Source organism: Ursus arctos, unplaced genomic scaffold (genome assembly GCF_023065955.2).
Source record: "Ursus arctos isolate Adak ecotype North America unplaced genomic scaffold, UrsArc2.0 scaffold_17, whole genome shotgun sequence".
Classification (NCBI taxonomy): domain Eukaryota; kingdom Metazoa; phylum Chordata; class Mammalia; order Carnivora; family Ursidae; genus Ursus; species Ursus arctos.
In genome coordinates, this window is record NW_026622841.1 from 34,809,541 (window position 1) to 34,831,054 (window position 21,514).

Consider the following 21,514-nt stretch of genomic DNA (forward strand, 5'->3'; position numbering starts at 1 on the left):
TATCTACTAGAACTGGTTCAATGGCAGTCAACCACTGAGCTGTACAGACTCCATGAAAACCACAGTCCGTGAACATCAGAAAATTAACAGGTACAAACAATATTTATACAGCATTCAAATTCCTGTCAGAAAAAGATTAATAATTATAAAAAATTCTCAGTTAACTATAAGGCAATCCTATGCACAAGCATGAAGCTGTTTTTCTTAATTTATGTGTATACTCATCCCAGCGATGTGTTTCTATTACTCCCATCCCCCAGGACTATAAGCAAGTAGCGACAACCAAGTGGGAAGGACCTGGGCCCAGGAAAGCCTCATCAGAGGCTGTGAGACCATCACCAGAAAGTCCAGAGTCACCCTCATGGGCTAACACCACCCTGCTGGCGAAGATGAGGTTGCCCAGTTATTTTTATTCCAGTCAAACGTACAGCTCTTAACTTGCACATAGATACTGTTCTCGGAGGGCCTAAGAGCCGTGTTGGAGGCGCTCCATAAAAATCATGTGAGAGATCCAGCGAGCCCACAGTGTGAGACCCAGAGGAGACTCCTAGAAAACCTGCAGTTTGGAGGTGCTCACGGTGGAGTTCACACACTCCTGCAGGCATATAAAGCCACCCTGGAAACAAGAGGAAATGAGCTTCAGAGCCCCAGGCTCTGTATCTGCTCTTTTCTTAAAATGGGTCTGCCTATGGCCTCTCCGAGGGTCTCCAAGTTCTCCTCTCCTGCCTCCCCTCCCAAGACTGCCTTCCGCATTTGGGGGAAAAAAGCAACACCCTCACTCAGGCCAAATCAGCGTGGGGCACTGCTTTGAGCGTCAACAGCTCCAGGGTGCCGGGCAAAGGAGTAGTGCGGGCAATTCTTGAGGGAATCCCTTAAGAAATGCTGAAGAAGGAGAAGGCACTACCTTATCCAGGAGTAAACTCAGAGCCAGGCCTCCCCCACTTTCTTTATCTACCTGCCCACCTGCCTATGAATTGTGTCTAAATGGAATTAAAGTAATAAAATAAGCATAATGCGCTTTTCCCTCCATTGGTTTTTCAAATACCTGAGCAATTAGTCCAAATACCTCACAGTCTGTGCAGTTTTGCTTCTCAGTTCTAGAAGTGAGGTGGTTGTCACAGGGACATGTGCATATTTGAATTGAAACATGAAGTCGGACTTTTTCTGACAGAAATTCAGTCTCATTCGTCTGAGGACAGGCTTTGCCAATCAGGCATATGTAGGTGTTTCCCAGAATTTAATTGCTTAAATCTGAAACCCCAAGGTTTTGACAAAAAGGAATTTAAAGCACATATATAATAAACAAATGACGTCTTTTACAGCTTTTTAAACTCCTAACAAAAAACTTTAGACAGGCTATTTAAAACTTTGAGGGAAGTATGGGGCACCTGGGTGGCTCAGTTGGTTAAGCCTCTGACTCTTGGTTTCGGCTCAGGTCATGATCTCATGGGTCATGTAGGGCTCCACACTCAGAGAACAGTCTGCTTGAGATTCTCTCCCTCTGCCCCTCCCCAGCACCACGTGCATACTCGTGCTCTTTCACTGTTTCTAAATAAATAAATCTTAAATTAAAAAAAAAAAAAAACTTTGAGGGAAGTTTCAAAAAATTCTTAGGTCATATGTAAGCAGAAAGGTTGATGGTCACAGTTCTAGATTAATTCTTCTATTAGACGGTGTGTCTGACACCTGCTGCAACTGGTCCTATTTGTGGTGTGAAAGAGCTGTTCTTCAGGTCTGGGTCCCATAAGCCTTCATTCAAATCAAGGCCTAACTTCTTGCTGGGCACCCAGGCCGAGGGTCCCCCAAACACAGGCTCTGGCAAAAGCATTTTGTTGACAAGGACTTGCCCTAAGAACCCCTGGTGGGGAGCGTCTGGGGTTCAGGCCTGGTATTTGGAGCTGCTGTGTAGATGGCCCCAGGCAGGAGAGAGACAGACTGCCTAAAAGAGAGGCCTGCACAACCTACAAGTTAGAACCAGAACCTGGAGCAGGATGCTTGGGGCAGAAACCACTCCCCACTTCCCTGGGTCTCTGTGCCTTAGTTTCCTCATTGTAAATAAGGGTTGGTAACAGAACCTACCTCTTAGCATTAATATTTTAAGATGTTAATTTCATAGCAAGTATAGGGCCCAGCTCATAATATACAAGTGTTATCAATGATTATTACTCTAAGATAGGAGCAGTCATCAGTATTACCAATCATTGATTTTGGACAATTGGTTGCTCAAAATATTCAAACCCTCTGTCCCCCTTTCCCCACCCTGCAGAGAACTCCTAACCCAGGCAATAGTGAAGGGCAGGCACACGGGCACGCAACAGGCACCTGCTAAAATTTCCTTGTGCAGTTCTGATTTACACACCTCCCTTCCTCTGCTCCTCTCTTCAATTTTTACAAGAATTATCACAGCGCTCATACTTAAACAATGTACTTGCATCAATGCCTGTGAAGGGATTCAAACCACAATTGCTTGCCATCTCATGGGGAGCTATGAGCAATCTTTGAAAGAAAAACGCATACATTAGAATAGAAAGAGAAAGCAACAGAAAAGGAAGAGAAAATAAAGACAACCCACCTATTAGATGAGAAAGACCGCAAGTTGTAAGGTTCAGAGGCTGAATACGTGCTCAAAAGGAGAGAATCAGAGGGACTGTTAAAGGAAGGAAAATCCCACTCAAAACACTGCATGGAAAGGGGGCAGGACACTTCACTATATCCTGCAGGTCCCACACCACACAGGTAGGTGCAAGATGTAAAGATTTTGTCAAACCATGCATATTTTTAAAAACCTATGCTTAAAAATCCATTTTTAGTAATTGTATTATAGCAGAAGAGCTCCTTGATTCAAACAGATGACAATTTTCTTCTGCCTCTTGCCTAAATGCTGGTAGTTAGTGGTTAAGGAGTTAGTTTACGCCACAACTGCCCTCTGCTTGGACTGGAATCCACACAAACAAAGCAGAAGGCAAGCCCGAAGGTACAGTCAACATGCTGTGTCCCCTTCCCTGGATGAAGCTCACACAGGCCTCCCAGGAGGCGGGATCTACCTGCTTTCCTTCTGGGACTCGGCCTCCTTTTCCTTGGCGGACAAGGGCGAGTCTTCAAAGTCATAGGAGAAGAGGTGGAAAGGGCTGTGGGGCACATAGGGCAGCTTTCCTATGGTCGGTGATGCCTTCGGGGGACCAGGTGCAGTGGAGGAGGGCCGGGAGGTAGGGGCAGGGGTCAGGGGCGGTGACAGGAGGGCAGGCCCAGAGGACCCGCTGCACAAGGGACTCCCCATCGCAGTGCTGGCTGGAAGCTGTTTTCCCTGCAAGGTGGCACTGGAGAGGGCTGAGGTCTCGGGAGCAGCATCCTTTCTGGCGGGGCTCTGCTCCGAGGCAGGCCTGGCCTCCCTGCTGAGCCAGCAGGGAGGAAGGGAAGCAGGGGAAGGAAAGGGAAGTAAAGGTTAGGAAAGAGAAAAAGACACAGAAACCCCACTACTGTTATGGCCATTTAACTCCAGAATCCAGCTGTTTCTTGAACTGCAGCATGGAAGCCCACCACCAGAAGCTTTGGTTTGCCCAACAATCCTGGTGCCCTGGGCTTGTCAATCTGGGAGGCAAGGCTTGCCAAACGCAAGGACACATCTCTGCAAACCAGTCTGGCCTCTGGGCTTTCGGAGGCTTTCGTGTGGGGAGTTAATGGAGCTCCCCCTACGGCTCTTCTTCAATAGCTCCCCAGCCTTCCCAGTTTCTCCCCACTGATTGTACTGGGACCTGAATTTCCACGATTTGAATTTCATTTCTTTCTCTCGGTCAAAATCAAGTTCTGTCCTTCACCTAAAAAGCCCAGCCTGGAGGAAGAAGTATCCCCCAAGCCTCAGCGTTTAGGTCCCTATTTTCAGGTGCTTCCTCAAAAGCAGGTATGGAAAAGGACAAAGGAGAAGAGATGCCAGCAAGGAACGGAAAGAGCCATGAAAGAGGGACTGGCACACTCAAGTCAGATTTTGCCCGCCTCACACTTTCCCCACAACCCACATCTACGACTAAGCCCTAGACATCTGGACTCCTTCAGACAGCCCAATTCTGCCACAGTTGTAAACTTTTTCCGTCTTCACAAGACTGCATTTGGACTACTTCAATCTTTGGAGGTACCCTCTTCTAAACGACAGTCTCTGTTCAACTATGCATTTTTCAAACCATTTTTCTTCTCCCGGAGAACTTGACGCCCAGCCATGCCCATCGTCCTTCTTCCAGAATTTGACTCCCAGCCATGCCCATTCGAGAATGGGACGTGATCTGTTTTCTTTTCTACCTCAAATTGGGAGCTCCCTCTGTATAGAAGGGCAGGGACAGAGTAGTTCTGCTGGCCGGATGAGGGGACGGCAGGAGACCTCGCCGCAGTGCTCAGCGCAGGCCCGGAGCCCGTGACATGCACACAGAAAGAGCAGCCAGCAAGCAGGTCACGCAGGGGAAGACACGAAGCCAGCAGAAGCAAGCAGCATCTTTCTCGCCACTTTAAGGTCTGAGTGGATTACACCAAGAAATAAATACATCCACGTCAAGGTTAATGAGTGCCTTAGTCACTGTCAAGACCAAGCCCCAGTGTTAAATATGCACCACTTTATTTCCTAAAACTGGAAAGCTTAACTGTAGTTTGATCAAGGACACCTCCAGCATCGGGTCGTACAGAGAAAAGCCCTGACAGAGCAATCCGCCACCATCTACCCGTGGAAATAACAACCCTATGTAAAGACAGCACGACATCAAGAGGGATGCCTTGAAGGTTGCCCTTTCTAGCCAGATTCTTCCATCCGGTCCGAGGTGCTGTACCATGAGAATAGCCGAGGGCGGATGGGTTTGTGTGGGTGGGACAGATCACCCACATGTAAGCACGTATGGAGCCATACCAGCATATACATTGAGGGTCTCCAGGATCTCCTGTGGCAGATTTTCAACCTAAGGTGGGACTATCAACCAAACTCCCTCCCTCCCCAGAGCACCCCTGAGTATCATTACCCCCAGGCATGGCAGTTCCCCCTAGGTGACGGGCTCTGGCTAATGACAACTTTCTCCCCCTGCATTCTGACATGGGTGGCTCACTCTTTGTGACCAGGTCATTCTTTTCTTCTCTCCACACCTGCACCCTGCTGGCTTCTTCCCAGACACTTCCAAAGCAGGGAAACAATCACTAGTTTGTCGGATCAGAGAGGAATCCATGACCCCTGGGAATGGCGGGTGTCTCAGCAGGTGAAACGGACCCCTTTTTCGTGCACTGGTGGCCTGCAGAAAGAGGCCAAGCAGCAAGGAATCACACTAATTTTGAAGTTCGTAAGAAAGAGGTTTCACCCTAATTTATCTACGAGCTTTTTGATTTTGCTTATTTGTGGAAAAACTAAAAATGTTAATTTGCAGTGGTAATCAGTGAAACGAAAAATATTTCAACTTTTGAATTACTTTTGAATGTTAGAAAATGAAATTACTGGTGATCAAATTTTTATCTTTTAAAAACACATCATGTGGGGAAAATACCTATAAAATTAAAAAATATCGGCAAGATGCCTCTGTTAACGTTGCCTGAAGACAGAAAGAACGCATACTTGAAAAGTATGAGCAGAGGACAATAAATTCCCTCAAAAGGCTGTAGAATCATGGTACATTTTTCTGTGCTGCATGGGGTGAAAAGTACTCCTGTCCATTTGGATAAAAAACAAACCTGCATCATAAACACAATAGTTACCCACACACTTTAGCAACTATTATGTTGGTAAAATCAATAGGAGGAAGGGGACACATGGTATTATCCTTCCTACAACACTGGAAGAGTTAATAACATTTTCCGAGCAGACACGAACGTCCTTCTAGCCAGTGTCAATCTAAGCCAGCGCGCTAGTGAGGGAGGGAACAGCAGGGAGAAAACCAGTTATGTGATTTTTTTTCTATAAAGCGTGGTCAGGAAGGGACGGTGCAGTTCTCTAATGAGCACGTGCTCAGCTATTTCTACAAAACCAGTCACTCTGGGGCTCTGTGCTCAGGGTACAGCCTGCCAGTGGGAGCCAGTGAGGAAGGGAGATTCCCGAAAGGTGGCTGCGAACTGTGGATTAGGAAGGAACCGGGCTATTAGTGGGAGCCTGGGAGGGTCCAGGCTCAGTACCTGTCCTTGCCCTGACAGGGGGCATCGTCCTCTCTCTCTTCCTCTGAATTGGGCTCCGTGACTGGCTGCTCCTCTTCCTCCTCCTCCTCTTCCCTGAGACAAGGCCAGGAAAGAGAAATGCACAGACACGAGATGGAAAAGCGAGATAAGCATTACAAACAGGAAGATGAAGCAGAAAACAGAACACAACACAACGCTCCAGCTGGCTGAAATGAACAGAACACACTCAGTGTGTTAGGAGAGAGGAGGCAGTTCTGAGATGAGGCAAGTTTAAATGTGGGTAGAGATACAATAACCCAGCGCAGGCCAAGATTCTCTGTCAGGTTGGCTGGATGCCCCTGCCCTGCACCCCTCCCCCCACCACGCGGTTCAGAGCAGCTGCTGGCCTTGGGCAGGCCCCTGACGTGGTTGGCCCCCTCCACACAGAATCAGGCAGTGAGTGTTCCCGGCGGTGTCCAGCTCCTGCAGAAAGCACAGAGTCCTCACTGCACTCTCCCCCGTCCCCGGGGTTAGAAACCACTGAGGGTCAGGCCAATCTGAAACCTACCTCCATGGAGGGCACGGTTTTTACATTCTACTCCCTCGTCCCCAGGGAACTTGGGGCAGGGGGCTGATCTGTTCCCACTTCGAGGGTGGACACGTGGTCCTGGTGGAGTCAACAGTGTCACCCCTGGGATTTCCCCTGGTGCCTTCCGGGATCCGTAACTGGAAGGATACCCCAACTGCGTAGCTACAAGCGGAGGAAGGCTGCCTGTCACGAACGCCGAGCCAAGAAAAGCACAGTTGGGCGGGGGCGGTGCAGGTAGACATCCAGGACGATTCTAGTACTTGGACCCAGTACTTTGGAAGCTCTACCCTAGCCTTTCACTAACGGAAGATAATAAATTCTCACTTGCACTTAAGACAGTTTAATTTGGGTTTTGTCCTTGCAGCTACATGAGTACAGACTTTGATAACCAAATCATTACCCTCCTTTGGGCTCTGAGCCCTGTCAACACCTGCCTCATGTCACTCTCTACATGGAACACCTACCCCAGGGCCTGTGGACCTCTCCATCACTTGTGTTCTTGAACTCCAGTGACCTTCACCTTCTTTCACTTCGCCCCTCACACCCTGGACCTCACCGTCACACAGAACCTGTCTACCTCGGAAAACGTACGTTCAAACTTCCTACCCCACCGCCGGCCACAAACCCTCACTCACCCCCATCTCTCATTCCTCTCCTCCCACCAGAACCCCACTGCCATCTCCTCGTGTCCACCCTCTACCTTCTCAACGCTGCCAGCTCCTTCTTGCCTTCAGTCCTCACGAATCCACCTTTCCCCACCCCAGGCATCATTTTGCCAGGATCTTTAACTCTTTTGCCCCCTCCGTCCTTCACTTGTGTTTTCTCTTTTTACTGAAGTATAAAATACATTCAGAAAAGTACACAAATCACTGACATTTCACAAAATAATCACATCCCTATAACCAGTATTCCCTTAATGCTCCCTTCCAATTGCTTCCCTCCCGTACCTCGCCTCAAATAGCGGAGATCAGCCTGGCCGGTTTTTCTTCTGTCTAGAAGGAACCACGTCCAGCTTCTTTTGTTCAACAGAACATTGGTGAGACTCATCTTCGTTGTTATATGCCCTTGAAGAGCACTCATTCCCGTTGTTATGTAATACTTCCTTGTATGAATAGACCACAGTTTAGTTACCCATTCTACTGCTGATGATTACCAGTCACTTTTCAGTTTGGGGTTATTCTGAGTGGGGTTATTATGAGCATTGCAGTATATGTCTTTCATTGAATATGTGTATATATTACTAGGCAGTATGTATCTAGGAATAGCATGTCTGGGTCATTGATGCTTGGGTTCATCTTTGTTAGAGACTGTTAAACAGTTTTTTAAAATGTACATTCCCATAAGTAGTATATGAACATCCTGGCTGTCCCACATCCTTGCCAAGATTTGGCTTTTTCCTCTATTTCATTTTAGTCATCTGTTTGTAGTGACATTTCACTGTGGTTTTAGTTTGCCTTCCCCGATGACTAGTGAAGCCAGGCACTTTTGTCATACTTCTAAGTGTCCTCCAGATAGATATTCTCTTTTTGAAGTTTAAGTACTTTGCCCATTATTCGAAACCCAGTGTGTTTTTCTTTTTGATTTGTAGAAGTTCTTTATATAATTTGGGTACAGGTCCTTTGTCATACTTAATATGTTGCAAGAATCTTTTCCTTCTCTGTGGGTTGCCTTTGGATTCACTTCATGGTGTCTTTTAATAAATGAAAGTTCTTAATCTTAATGAAGTCCATTTATCTTTCTTCTTTGATAGTGCCCTTTTTGTGTCCTGTTTTAAAATGTTTTGCTTACACCAAGGTCTTAAAGGTATTCTTTTGTGTATCCCCCTAAAAGCTCATTACCTTTGTTTATATTTGCAACTCATCCAGAATTAATTTTTGTACATCACGTGCAATAGGTGTTTAGACATATTATTCCTCTATATGGGTATACGACTGGCCCAGAATCATTTAGTAAAAAGGTCATTCTTTTCTCCACTTCAGTGTCATCATTATCATAAATCAGGTAAATATCTGTGGGTTTTGGGACTTTTTCTTACCAAAGGTGAATTTTTTTTTATCTGTGAATACCTTGCTATCTTACTTACTATAGTTTTATGACAGATCTTGACATTGTATAGTGTTAAGTCTTTAGCCCTTTGCACTTCTATGAGAATTTTGAATCAGCCTATCAATGTCCATAAAAACCCTGCTGGACTACTATTTGGGATTACACTAAATTCATAGACAAATTTGCAGAACTGACATCTACGTACTGAGTCTTTCAAACCATGGTATGGTATAGTCTTTATTTAGCTCTAATCTTATTCCAACCTTCTTTAATATCTCCTAATAGTGTGGTAATTTTTCAGAAGAGATCCTACATATCTTTTGTTAAATTTATTTCTGGTATAAATTTTGATGCTACATTACATTTATCAATTTCTAAACTTCATTTTCTATTTGTTGATGGTATAATCTTTTAAAAAATCTACCTTGTGTCTAGCAACTTTTCCAAATTTATTGACTGTAATACTTCTTATATAGATTCTTTTAGACTTCCTCTGTAGACAATCATATCTGTAACTAATGACAGTTGTTTATTGCTTTCAAATTCTCACGCCTTTCTTGCCTTATTACACTGGCTATGAACTCCAATAAGATGTTAAATTGAAGTGATGAATTTAAGTATCCCTTTGTTTTTCCAAATATCAGGGGAATCTATGAGGTTTGCCATAGTTTTGTGTGGATATTCTTTATCAGATTAAAGTTTCCTTATTTGCCAAGAATTTTTATCATAAATGAATATTAAATTCTGTCAAATTTTTTTCCATTTGAAAGAATAAGTGTATGATTTTCCCCTTTCTCTATTAACAATGAATTACAAGGACTGCTTTTTTAAAATATTAAACCAAACTTTATACCAGGAATAAACTCTATTTTGTGGTATTATTCTTTTTATATATAGCTGGGTTCTATTTGTTAATATCTTATGAATTTTTTTTACATACACCTTCTGCAAAAATTGGCTGTAATTTCTCTTTCTTATCATGTATTTGTCAGATTTTGGAGTCAAAGTTATGCAAGCCTCATAAAAAATTAGGTAGAGCAGAGAGGGAGACAACTGTGAAACTAAGGAAGAGGAAGGGGTCTGAAAAAGATGAAAGCACACTTGGCTGAACTTGGTGACTGATTAGATGGGGCAGAAAAGGGAGAGAGAAACATTGGCAATACCCAATGATGACATGCCCCACACCTGGATGGGAGGGTGCCTCTGTCACAAACAAGGAGGCCAGTGGAACGGGGAGGCCAGCATTCCTTCTGTAATGCCACCAGACACACACCCACACACCTCATCTGTCCTTCTCAGCCTGGTACAGCTTTTACTCACAAGTCACCCCTTATCAGCCTTCGTCTTCTTTTCTCCCACCTGCTCCAACAGCAGCCCAGATAAAAACTGTTCCCTCAATCTTCAGTCTGATGCCACCCTCACTCAGCTTGAGTGGCAATTTGCAGATGCTATTATTTCTAGTCTACTGAGGCTGTCCTCTCCTGACGCCCTCCCTCCAAAATGTCTTGATTTTACTTGCTCCCCCAGGAGGTAAAGTCATCAGAAGCAAAGTCTGCTAGAGTTGGAGACGCTCAGAGCCAGGCTGCCTGGGTTGCACTCCAGCTACACCACTTACTGCTGTGTGACTTTGGGTCTTATGATCTCCTCCCCCCCCCCATGGGTTAGTAACAGTACCTACACCTTGCAGGAGGGTTGCATTCATATGTAAAAGCATTTTGAAAAGGCGTGGCATATGGCGGACAAATCAGTTTGTTTTAGCTATTGGCCATCATCAACAACGTCACCGTTGCCTTTTGGGCCCTCTCAGGAAATCTCTAACATCTCCCACCAATGGACATTCAGAACTCTGCTCAATGCCCTAAAAAAGAGGACACAGTACTCTGCAAAGCACTCTATACCACTGACAGACAGCAACACTTTTCCATTTATAACTTCTACCTGTGTAAACTCTTCTTGATCCTTCTCTCCTCTGCATAGTTGCCCCACAGATGTTTGAAGATCACTGTCCTGACCGACATCCCAAACTGTATCCTCTTTGGGCTCCACACCTGCCGATCCTGCACCAAACTGTCACATGACTTGTGTGTGCCATAGCTGAGCGGTGGGACAGAACCAATGGCAGGCAGCACAATGACCTACTTGGAGGGCCCACTTCCAGGGTGCCCTATGGTCAAGGCACTGGCCTTGCCCTATAATCCAAATAGATGGAGAAAGAAATACTCTCTCGTGGTACAAAGGATTTTCTATGCTTGATTTTAGTTTCAGCCCATGATGACTTAGTCAAAAAGAATCTTTTATGCTGATAATATTTAAGATGAAGAATTAGTTCAGACAATTTTGCTTTTCCCCTAGCTAAATTTTCTCTTAAAGTGTAACTTAATTTTGTTTACATTTGTTCAGAAAGAATTCTGGGTCTCTGGCCTTTGGCTTTCAAATACCACGAGGGGTGTTTTATTTTTAACTGATAAGGAGTTACTCCAGTGCACAGGTCTACTCTGAACCCAACAGGCACTTTCCTTTCTACCACAGGCAATCTCAGACTGGAGGTCACCCTTCCATATTAGAAAAGAGACCCAGAGGCCCACAGTCTGACCAATTCTGCAAAGCCTAGTTTCCTTCAAAGCCAACTTTACTTTCTAAATTTGGATCTCAGGCTGAGGTCACATTTCCTAGGCTCCAAAAGACAAACAAAAAGGAAAATGAATGTTGCTGAACCTTTCAAAAGTACAAAAAAACATTTAAAACAGTGTTAAAGTCTATTCTAAGACCAAAATACTACGGATGAGGGAAAGTCAAGCAACGCATTCAGAGAAGGCATTTCAGTACATCTAACAGACAAACTCATATCAAAAATATACAAAAATATATTTTAAAAATAAAAACACAACTATATGATTGGGCAAAATACATGATCATGGGCAATAAACTTCTATGAAGAGATATTTTAACCTATCCATCAGGAAATATAAATCAAGACCACAGTGACATACCATCTTATCTCTACTTGGAAAAATTAAGAAGTCTGGTAACACCACGTGCTGAAGAGAATGTAGACCAACTGACTCAGATTGCTGACAGGAGTGTGCACTGGTCTAACCACTTCGGCAAAGTAATTGGTGCTATCACATGAAGCCGAACACCCGTATTGCGACCCAGCAACGCCACTGCTAGATGGCACCGCGATCCCCCAGAGCAGTGGTTCGGAACTCGGGTGATTCAGTCCCCCAAGGGACATTTGTCAATGGAGATGTTTTAGTTGTCACAGCTGGGGAGGGGGTGCTGTCATCTGGCAGGTAGAGGCATCGTGCAATATGCAGGACAGTCCTCCACAACAAAGAAGAATTCAGTCCAAAATGTCAGTAGTGCCAAGGTTGAGAAACTCTCCCTAGAGATACTGAAACACTCATGCAGCAAGATAGGAGTCTAAAAATATTCTCAGCAGTACCGTTTCTAATTGCCAAGAAATGGAAACAACCCAAATGCTCAGCAAATGCTCGCCAACAAGAAAAATGATACACGGATTGAGGTAGAGTCCAAGCGGTGAAAAATAAATGAAGGTCAGCTTCACGTGACGATATGGATGAACATTAGCTACGTAACATGGAGAAAGTGTAAGAAGGAGCACACAATAGGATACACTTTCTAAAAGCTCAAAAAGGCAAAACTTATAATGGGTTTACTTACGCATATGTTTGATAATATTATAAAACAACAAACCCGTAAAGACGACAATAAACAATATTTGAGGGTGTTGGTTATCCAGGCAGAGGTGGGAAACATGGAAGCGCTCAGATGGGTGTAAGTTAGGGGAAAGGCTCTGGTTTTTTAGGTAGGCCATAGTCTCACTGATGTTTTTTTTTATATCACTAAGTAAATTTTACATCAAAACAAACGAGGAAGAGGGCCACACGTGGACCAACAACAATACACCATAAACCAAGGATTATCATTGATCCAACACTGTTAAACTGGGATTTTTATAATAGGTTTTTCTCAGAGCAGTTTTAAGTTCACAGCAAAATTGAGCAGATGATACAGAGATTTTCCATAAGTAACGACCGTTTTTTCAAAAGCAAAAAAGTCTAACAATGGGACAAGAGTGCTCTCTTCCTTTATCCAACAAATATTTATTGAGCATTTATTTTATGCAAGACTCTGGTTCCTACCCTTGGAGTTTACAGGCCCGTGGGGAAGCAAGACATTATACAACAAACTATACCAGGAAGTATTCGGCTGGGGAGTGGAGGACTGACTGGTCTGAAAAGCGAGACTTCCACACAGTTTTGCTGTTGGAACAAAACTCGGAAGGCTGATGAGGCATGGACCAGAGGAGAAGATAGGCTTTGCGCATGACATTGCCCTACTCAAATCTTAGGATTCAATCCAATTTGCCCAGCTAATACCCTAACTCCCTCTACCATCTCTTCAACTTCATCTCTCACTCTCCCTTCCTAAACCTCCCTCCCCCCGTCTTAATCGGTCTATTAATCTATCCACCCAATGCCCGGTGTATTTCAGCTTCGGGGTCCCCCCGCAGAAGCCATTTCCCTGCCTGGAGTTACTCCTCCAGCTATTTCTCCAGCGGACCCAGCCCCCAAGGACATCCAGTAAATCCCTGCTGACTGTTGCGGTTCTTTGGCACTGTGAACCCAGCATGGTGCTCAGCGCAGAGGCACCTGTTAAGGGTGGTCAAAGAACAAGACTGGCAAGAATGGAGATAGGGCCTTAGAGACCTCCCCATGCTGCAGAGAAGAAAGATGAGGTCCAGAGAGGGCAAGATCACACAACCTGCCAGGAAGAACTCTGGTCTCTTGATATCCAGGCTAGCGTCCTTTCTACCAGCCAGCCTACCCAATGAAACCAAAGCAGAATCTCAGCTGGTTTTATCGCTCTGTCATCAGTGCACTGTCCTTCTAAGCCACAGTCTCCTGCACTGTGCTTCTCAATCCTCCCGCACAGCACAGATGATAGGATACACAACACAACAGAATAATGGATGAAGTTGCTTATGGCCCCCAGTTACCCCAGACCTGCCTGGTTGCCTTGAGGAGATCAGCGTCTTGATATAAGTATGACTCTTGACATAGGTATGACATTTGTGGCAATTAATTGGAAAGCTCTGCTTTAAGGTTTAGAAATAATGCATACATTTTACATGCTCCATTCAGTTCTGTAAAATGTGCATGACTTATCAAAATTAGATGAAAAAATATTGCATAGAAATGCTTTGTTAAATTTATGACAGAGAAAGCATCCCCTTGGCTCCATTTGCCTCACCCTGTGTTAACGAATACTTAAACCACTTCGGATTTAGCTTTAGCAGTGATTCACACTTTCTGTTAACTTTAAGACTGTTTCCAGGTTACCAAGGGCCAAGATGAGATTTGAAAATGTCCAATTAGTGATCTTAATCAGTTAAGACATATAGCTGACCAAGTAAAGCAGTGATTTCATTCAAAAATAGTTTTATTATCCACCAAATTAAAAAAAAAAAGTTCCCTTAAAAAATTTTTGCCGGCCAAGAGAATGAAAAGACATTTAACCGAGCCCAGCTGTTGCTCTGATGTTTCCATGGTGAGAACCCAAAGTTAGACAGGAAAGTATTTATTGTCCTTGTAGCATGCAAAGTTTAAAAGGAATATAAAGCACAGGCCATGGATGCCGAATATATCTAAGAACTGGACTCCACTGGCAGAATCTTAATGCATAAGCCATTATTTTGTTATTCTGTTTTAGAAGAAAATACTAATGGATCCAACACATTCTTTCTGCTGAAAACATGCAGTAGTTTAATATAATGGAATTCCAATCTAGAGAGTATAAGCAGCAACAGGAAAAGATACATTAGCTAGGTTGCAGTTAATTCAGGTGTCAAAGTAATTCAGGTGCCAAGCAAATCAATCCAGTGATAACTACAGACAGAAGTGAGGCGTCTCACTACTTTGTATCTTGATTTTATGTTTAAAAAAACCTTTATTCCAGGCCATAGATACTAGTAAATTGTGTTAAGTGTCCCTTACAGATCTAGGAGAGAAGTGAAACTAGGATAAAGGGAGACTGGAATTCTCTATGAACTTTTGGAAATGGACGGGATGCCAAATCCCAGGCTGAGGTTTCAAGATGGCGGCCTCCAGAGGTGAAAACAGTCCTGCCCTGGGTCTGGCTTGTCTTCCTACTTATCTCATTCATATAATAAAGTGGAACAGGAGGATGGTAGCTTCCAGCTCTGGTGGTCTGTGATAGCTGAAGACACAAAATTGCATGGACGTTGGACAAGTTCTCCCATTTCCAGAACTCGTGCAACTACTAGTCTAATATGTGTTTACTGGTCAAGCTTAATTATAAATGTTTCAAACAATGGCCCCTCTTACACACATTCTTTCTCATGTTTTTCACAAATGGGAAGAAAAGTATAATAAAGAGTGAAAAACTTTTAGTTATAAATCAGAGAAACAGGATATGTGTGTCTTTGTGAACCAGATACCAAATGCAACCACCATGAGGAAGCCAACGTGTTTCAGAGTTTGTGTGCAGTAATATCTTTCTAACTCATGACTCAGTTTGCTTCTAGAATTCTAATTGCCCTTTCACATGCTTTAGACTTGAACCCACCAGAGTCAACTCTTAATATGGTAATAAAGTACAGATAATTGACATCTGGAGATAAACCTCAAATCTTATATTTCAGCCAGGGTTTTTCTCAACAACCTCATTTTCTATTTTCTACCCCCTCAAGTCATGCCTCCAAATTACCAATAGTAACCACACGGACTTGTGTGGGTAGATTGCTTTCTACTTCGCTGGCCATCTGCTGGTGAAGATGCCAATGAAGAATGAATTGTATAAAAGGGAGATAATAGGAAGAGAAAAAAGAGCAGCAAAGGGCCAGAATTATCTATAAGGACCATCACCAAAGGAACTGGACATGGGCCACCAGTCCCCACGCTGCTCTGTAAAGTCACACAGTCCCCAGAGTGTCCCAGTGTGGGACTCAACCTGGTCCAAGACAGTGGTCCTGGGACATAAAGCAGTGAGGACTACTGATTCTTTCTCCAGTGTGGGCCTCAAATTCTCCACAGCCATAGCAACCTCCAGCTTAATGATCCTCTCCCTTGAGATACAGGATTTTAAAATGTTAATGCTCAGGTCCTACCTTCAGAAATTGTATTCCACCATTTTGAGGTGTAGTCTGATCACAGGTTATTTTCAGTGCTCCACAGGGTTGAGAACCACTGCCCTAGTTCAAGGGACCAATGTTTTTCAGTAGTTCTGTGTATTAGCTACGACCCACCATCCCCGTGTCCACTTTTCTTCACCTCCAATCTGATCCCCACCAGGAAGACAGGCATCTCTTCAGAGGTGCACGGCTAAGCCTTGCATGTCAAATAGCCGCCAGACTCCATACTATGGTTTCCAAGGTCCTGCAGGACTTAACCTGCTTGCTGTGCAACCTCATCTCATCTCCATGGCACCTGTGTCCCCAACCATGCTCCACAACCCTATTTCTGGAAACCCCTATTCATTACCTGGGGACACCAAACCCTTTCCTCCCTTTGCCACCAAACATGACATTCCCTCAGCCCAGGGAGTTCTTCTCATCTTTCAGGATTCAGGCTAAGTGCCTGAGGAGACGTCTTGGTCAACTCCCATCCCACTATCCTTTTTTCTAAAGAACCTTTTAAAAATGAATATGTAATTACAGGAATATATGCTTCCTTCAAAAAAGTATAAGACTGCTGATAAAAACTGAGTTCCCTTTGATCAGGGATAACCACTGCTACAAATCAGGTGGGTAAATTTCCAGATTAAAAGAAAATTTAAAAACGTTATTCTATAATGTTTTTATACAGCCACTGATATAGCAAGAACGTTAGTACTTCCGGTATAGTACATTTCTTATAACTGGTTTCATTCCATAATATGCCTATTCAATGTTTTCCTTAGCTAGCCATTTCCCAATTCTTTGCTCTTATAAATGATACTGTAATGAAATCCCTGCCCATAGCTTTGTGCCCCTCTGCAAGTTCTTCTCAAGGATGTATCCTCACATCCCTGTTACCCTCTACCATACAGTCCTGTTTACTTCCTTAGAAAGCCCTCTGCCGAAGCTGCACATAGTTATTTGCTATACTATTTGCGCACACGCTGTCTGAGGCTTCCTGAGAGTCATTTCACCACTGTAGCTCAGAACCAAGAAAGTGGCAGGTACAAGAATATAGGAGTTGGCTGAACAATGAAGAATGAATAGGATTTTGCTTTCCTTTAGCCCATAAACTAGGATTTCTGCCACAGACACAAAGCAGTCATCCTACTATCAAGGCTCATAAAATGTCAATACTAAGAAGTCTATCGAGTTGAAGTCTATCCCTGAAATGAGACGCTCAGGACTGGGGGTTTCTCATCCAGAGGTTTGGCGGCTTCCTCATGGACTTAGACACACAAGCTATCATGATGAGGACCCAAGCCCCAGCCATGTTTTTACAAATACAAAGGCACTCATCTTCGCTTGTTTTTTTCCCCCCATTCCATGATCAAAATTATTTACCCTTCTATTTTGAAGGCAACTTTACAAAGCTTGTCACAGGTGAAAAAAAAAAGAAGTTTTCCAGTATCTTCTCAAGTCCAGTAAGTCAGTATTGGTTTTGGTCTGGAGGCCTGCTGCTGACACAGGTCACTACAGCCTCTGTCCCCCTCACACCCCGTCCTGTCCAACACCTGTACGAGACAGACACCTGCAGGCAGCGGGCTCTGACCAGCCCACTTGCTCATGGGGCGACTCTCTAGCCATTTGTAATCTCATGTTTATAAAATCAAAACCACAGTTGGGGGGGGAAAAAAAAGACACCAACTCTCTCAGGAATGAAATTATTTCTCTGGGACAATGTGAATATCCCAGTTGAATACTCCTTAAGTGCGGTATTAGTGTCTCTGAAATCCTCTCTGAGTTTCTGTGTCTTTAGGAATTATGCTCTATCATGCTCATCAAAAGGTATTTAGGCTGCAGATACCTGTCCCAGATGTGCCCGGGCTTCCTAGAATTCTCCAGCGCACTCTCGGAGGGTAAGGCTGGTTTCCCTCTTGGCTGGGCTCTGACTCTGCTCTGAGGAAAGCAGGAGCTACTGGGGTGAAGGGAGGCACCTGTAGTCACTCATTTATTCTAGTTATTTAATGTACACTGTGTGGGGTGTTCTCCTGCTGCACACTTTACCTGGTTTACTCCTTGAATTCTCACAGGAGCCGCTGAGGTAGGTACTAGTATTACTCCATTCACAGACGAGGAGCTGAGGCACAGAGTGGTTAAGGAGTTTCCCCTTAGTCACACAGCTAGTAAGCAAGCCAGGACCTGAACCCAAGTAGTCCAACTCTAGCATCCAAGCTCTTAACCACTATGCTTTGCTACCTCAGCTGTGATCATTTCTCTGCGGGTGGGGGCGGGGGAAGCCTTTTCTATGTAAGGACCAGAAAAGGCCATTAATCCTTCCTTCTTCCGAATTCTTTCCTGAACATCAAGGTCTTCTCACTGCATTCACGTGCACAGTGAGTTTACTGGCTCTCGCCCCTTGCTCAGCCCACCAAGGCTCCATCCCTCCAGAAGGAGATACAGCGCCGGGCACCACGAGACACATTTGGGCCACTGCTAGAGTCCATGTTAATTCTGGTCAGTTTCTGAACCATCAACAGTACCTCACTCAGGAATAAAGATTTTTTTCAACATGAATCCGATGCTTCAGTGATCACGGTCAGCGTGCTGAGCAGGTGCCGACAGACAACAATGCCATCAGGCTGGGTCTCTCTCTTTCTCGTTGGGTCTGTACCCTTCAATTTCCCAAGCCTATTCCCCAAAGGCTCCTTTGCAAAATGCTTCACCAGCTACACTGCTGGCCACTCTATCTTCTTTCACCAGGTCAGATTTGGCCTCTTCCACCTATATTTTCGGGGGTTTATTTCCCTGTTCATCCAACCTTCCTGAGTGAAGAGTCATCACCAAGCTTCTTCCGCAGACTCCTGTCAAGCAAAGGTAATCACATTCCTCCTCGCATGACCGGGACCAAACAGGTCACTCAGTAATCATGAGAAAGCCTCTGTTCCATTTCCACAGGCATCCTGGGACTCGCACGAGACAGAGAGAGAGAGAGAGGCTCACCCTCCAGAAGGACCACCCCACCCACACCCACACAGACTACCACGGAAAATCAAGCTTCTCCAGAAAGGGCTGTGAACATCCAGAACATGGAGGGGAAGGTGCACGTTATAGGAAAGGTGGTGTTTGCACAGGTCAAGGGGACGCAGCCTGGACACTGAAAGAAAATTCCCAGAGCAAGTCAAAGATTTAATGAGAAACAAGGACCTGTCCTTCTCTTTGAAATGTGCTCACTATGGCTCTCCCAGTAAAGGCTGTCTCTTCCTGAAACATCACACCAAAGTGGGCCACTCTAGCTTGAAACATAGTCACACCTGAAGACAACCAATTTCAAGGTTCAATGACTTGGCAAGTAAGTGAGCGTCTCGGTTCCAGCATTTCACACGACGATGAGCCTCCACTTTGCTTTCCAGGGCTTTCCCCAGTCACTGCTCCACTCACTTGCTTTCTCCATGGGTTATGGCATTTAAGCCTAGACGTCAACCATCACCTACACATACCTGAGTTCCAGAAATGTCTATACAACAGTAGGGGAAGTTGTATTTGTGATCCACTGACACTTGCACTTAATGCCCAAAGCTTGCAAAGTGACCTAACAGCCACCCCATGATGCTGGGCCAGTGGCTGCCTGGGAATCGCCCAGACTCCTTTTTCTCACCTTAAAATCCAGTCACTGTCCTGCAGATAATGCCCTGCCTGTCTCCTCAGCTGCTCCTAACTCGCCACTCTCCCGGCCACTGCCCGAGTCAGGCCCTCTCCTGGACTGCTGCCACCTGCTCTCTGCTCTTCTGAGTCATCTCCCTGGAACACAACCCTGATCACACGTCACCTAAAAATTCACTGGTAGCTCTGCTCAGTTTTAAGGATAAAATTTTGCCAATTTCCTCAGAACCTAGAAAGATCCCCAAATTCAATTCGGCAAAGCTCCGAATGTATACAAATGTTGGTCAAATCCCTACGTTGTGCACATGGAACATAATACAGTATGTCAATTATACTTCACTTGAAAAAAAGCAGCAAGGTCCAAACGCCCAATCAAGTCACAGTGAAATTTTAAGAAACCAGAGATCCTGCCCCAGAAGTCAGAGGAGCTTTGCGAAGTCACCTCTTCTCACACTTCAATGCCTCTGTTTTTTCTTTTCAGCAGTTCTACCAGTTCCAAGCTAACTCCCCTTTGCCCCCCCAGCACTCTCCCCTCCGGTCCACCCCCTTACTATTCAATACTCGGGAAACCAGAAAGAGCCTCTTAGACAGCAAATGGCAAATCTGAATCACCGGCTGTATTCCAATCATACCCACCTCACAAGGTCACATCCCTGGTCCATGACTCCCACTTATAACAAATCATTTGCCATCAGATAAATCTTCCCAGGTAGCCACTTGCCACTCAGGGTACCAGTGGTTATTAATCTGGCTGTTGTGAAATCCTCTAGCATGTTTACGCCAGGGCACAAAATCTTCTCCCCAGCTCGCATCCGTATTTATTTAACAATTACCTTCCTTAATAGAACAAAGCCCAGGAAAGCTCCAGGGCATGGAGTGGCTGTAATAATAACAGTGAGCTAAGCACACATTTGGGCAGCGTCTCTTAAATCACCCACCACCCTATTAAAGAGGTAGCATCATCCTGAGTTTACAGGGGAGAAGACCGAGGCCAAGCCTGGACTTTTACGCAGTCCCAGGTTGTGAAGACCTACCCTGTGCTCTCGGCCACTTCCGCCACTGCTCCTTTACTGCCCTTGGCCAAACCTTCCTCCCGGAGCCAGGGCCGACCACGGCACCCAGTTGTAGATCTCGCAGGTTAACACCAATTACACACCACCTACTCGTCTCATGCTCTTCGTCGGTCAATCCGTTGCTCATTGCTGTTTCCAAGAAAGAGAGCTAGGACTAGTCTGCTATTTCTGCTACTGACCCTACAACTAACCAGCCGAGAATTCTGTGACTCCTGGCCATGAAGTCCTGTGGACAAGGTGTGAGAAAGACCAGAGAACAAGGCACTGCCCCAGAACTCGGCATCCAAACACGCCTCTTCCCGTCAAAATATGGGAAGATGAGCTCACCCACCCTGCTAATGTTTCCATAATTAGGCTCTCCTTTGCCCACTGGTTCCTGTGGCTGGTGGAGAGGAGCCAACACCCCTTCGTACTTCTGCAGGAAAACAGAAAACAACTCCCTCTCCAATTGCCTCCCTCCAGCTCCCACTCAGAGGCTCAGCCCCAAGGCTTGGCTCCCACCACTCGCCGGGCCACTAATTGGTACACACCAGGTATGAGCCCCCAAAAGGTGAGGACAGCCTAGCCTCTGACCATTTTTAACTGTGGCTTCCTCTCAACCAGATGAATTTCTGTTCCTATACCTTCCTTCCTTCTTCTATCACAAGATAAAGGCTGCTTCGTTATGCTGAACGAGGAAGGCTTGCTCCAGTGTTGCAGTTACTGCTCTGAACATTTTCAGAACTCCTTAGGAATCGTCTTCAGTGCCAATTTTTGAGAAAAACAAACAAATCAGTGTGATTATCTCAAGATCAAAATCTAACAGGGACTATAAACAATACGGCTCATTAGGATTACCAAGTCACAGTAAATATTTGCTCTGAGTGATTTCTTGCTTTTTCAACAATCCTGATT

General features: G+C 44.9%; 1 protein-coding gene across 1 annotated transcript in view; it reads right to left on the minus strand.

Moving 5' to 3' along the window:
* FHOD3 (formin homology 2 domain containing 3) overlaps positions 1-21,514 on the minus strand; it is a 450,577-nt gene that overhangs the window by 111,426 nt on the left and 317,637 nt on the right. The window contains 3 exon segments of the mRNA XM_044382961.3: positions 2,573-2,647; positions 3,045-3,389; positions 6,130-6,222. Of these exon segments, the coding sequence (XP_044238896.1) occupies positions 2,573-2,647; positions 3,045-3,389; positions 6,130-6,222 (513 nt within the window).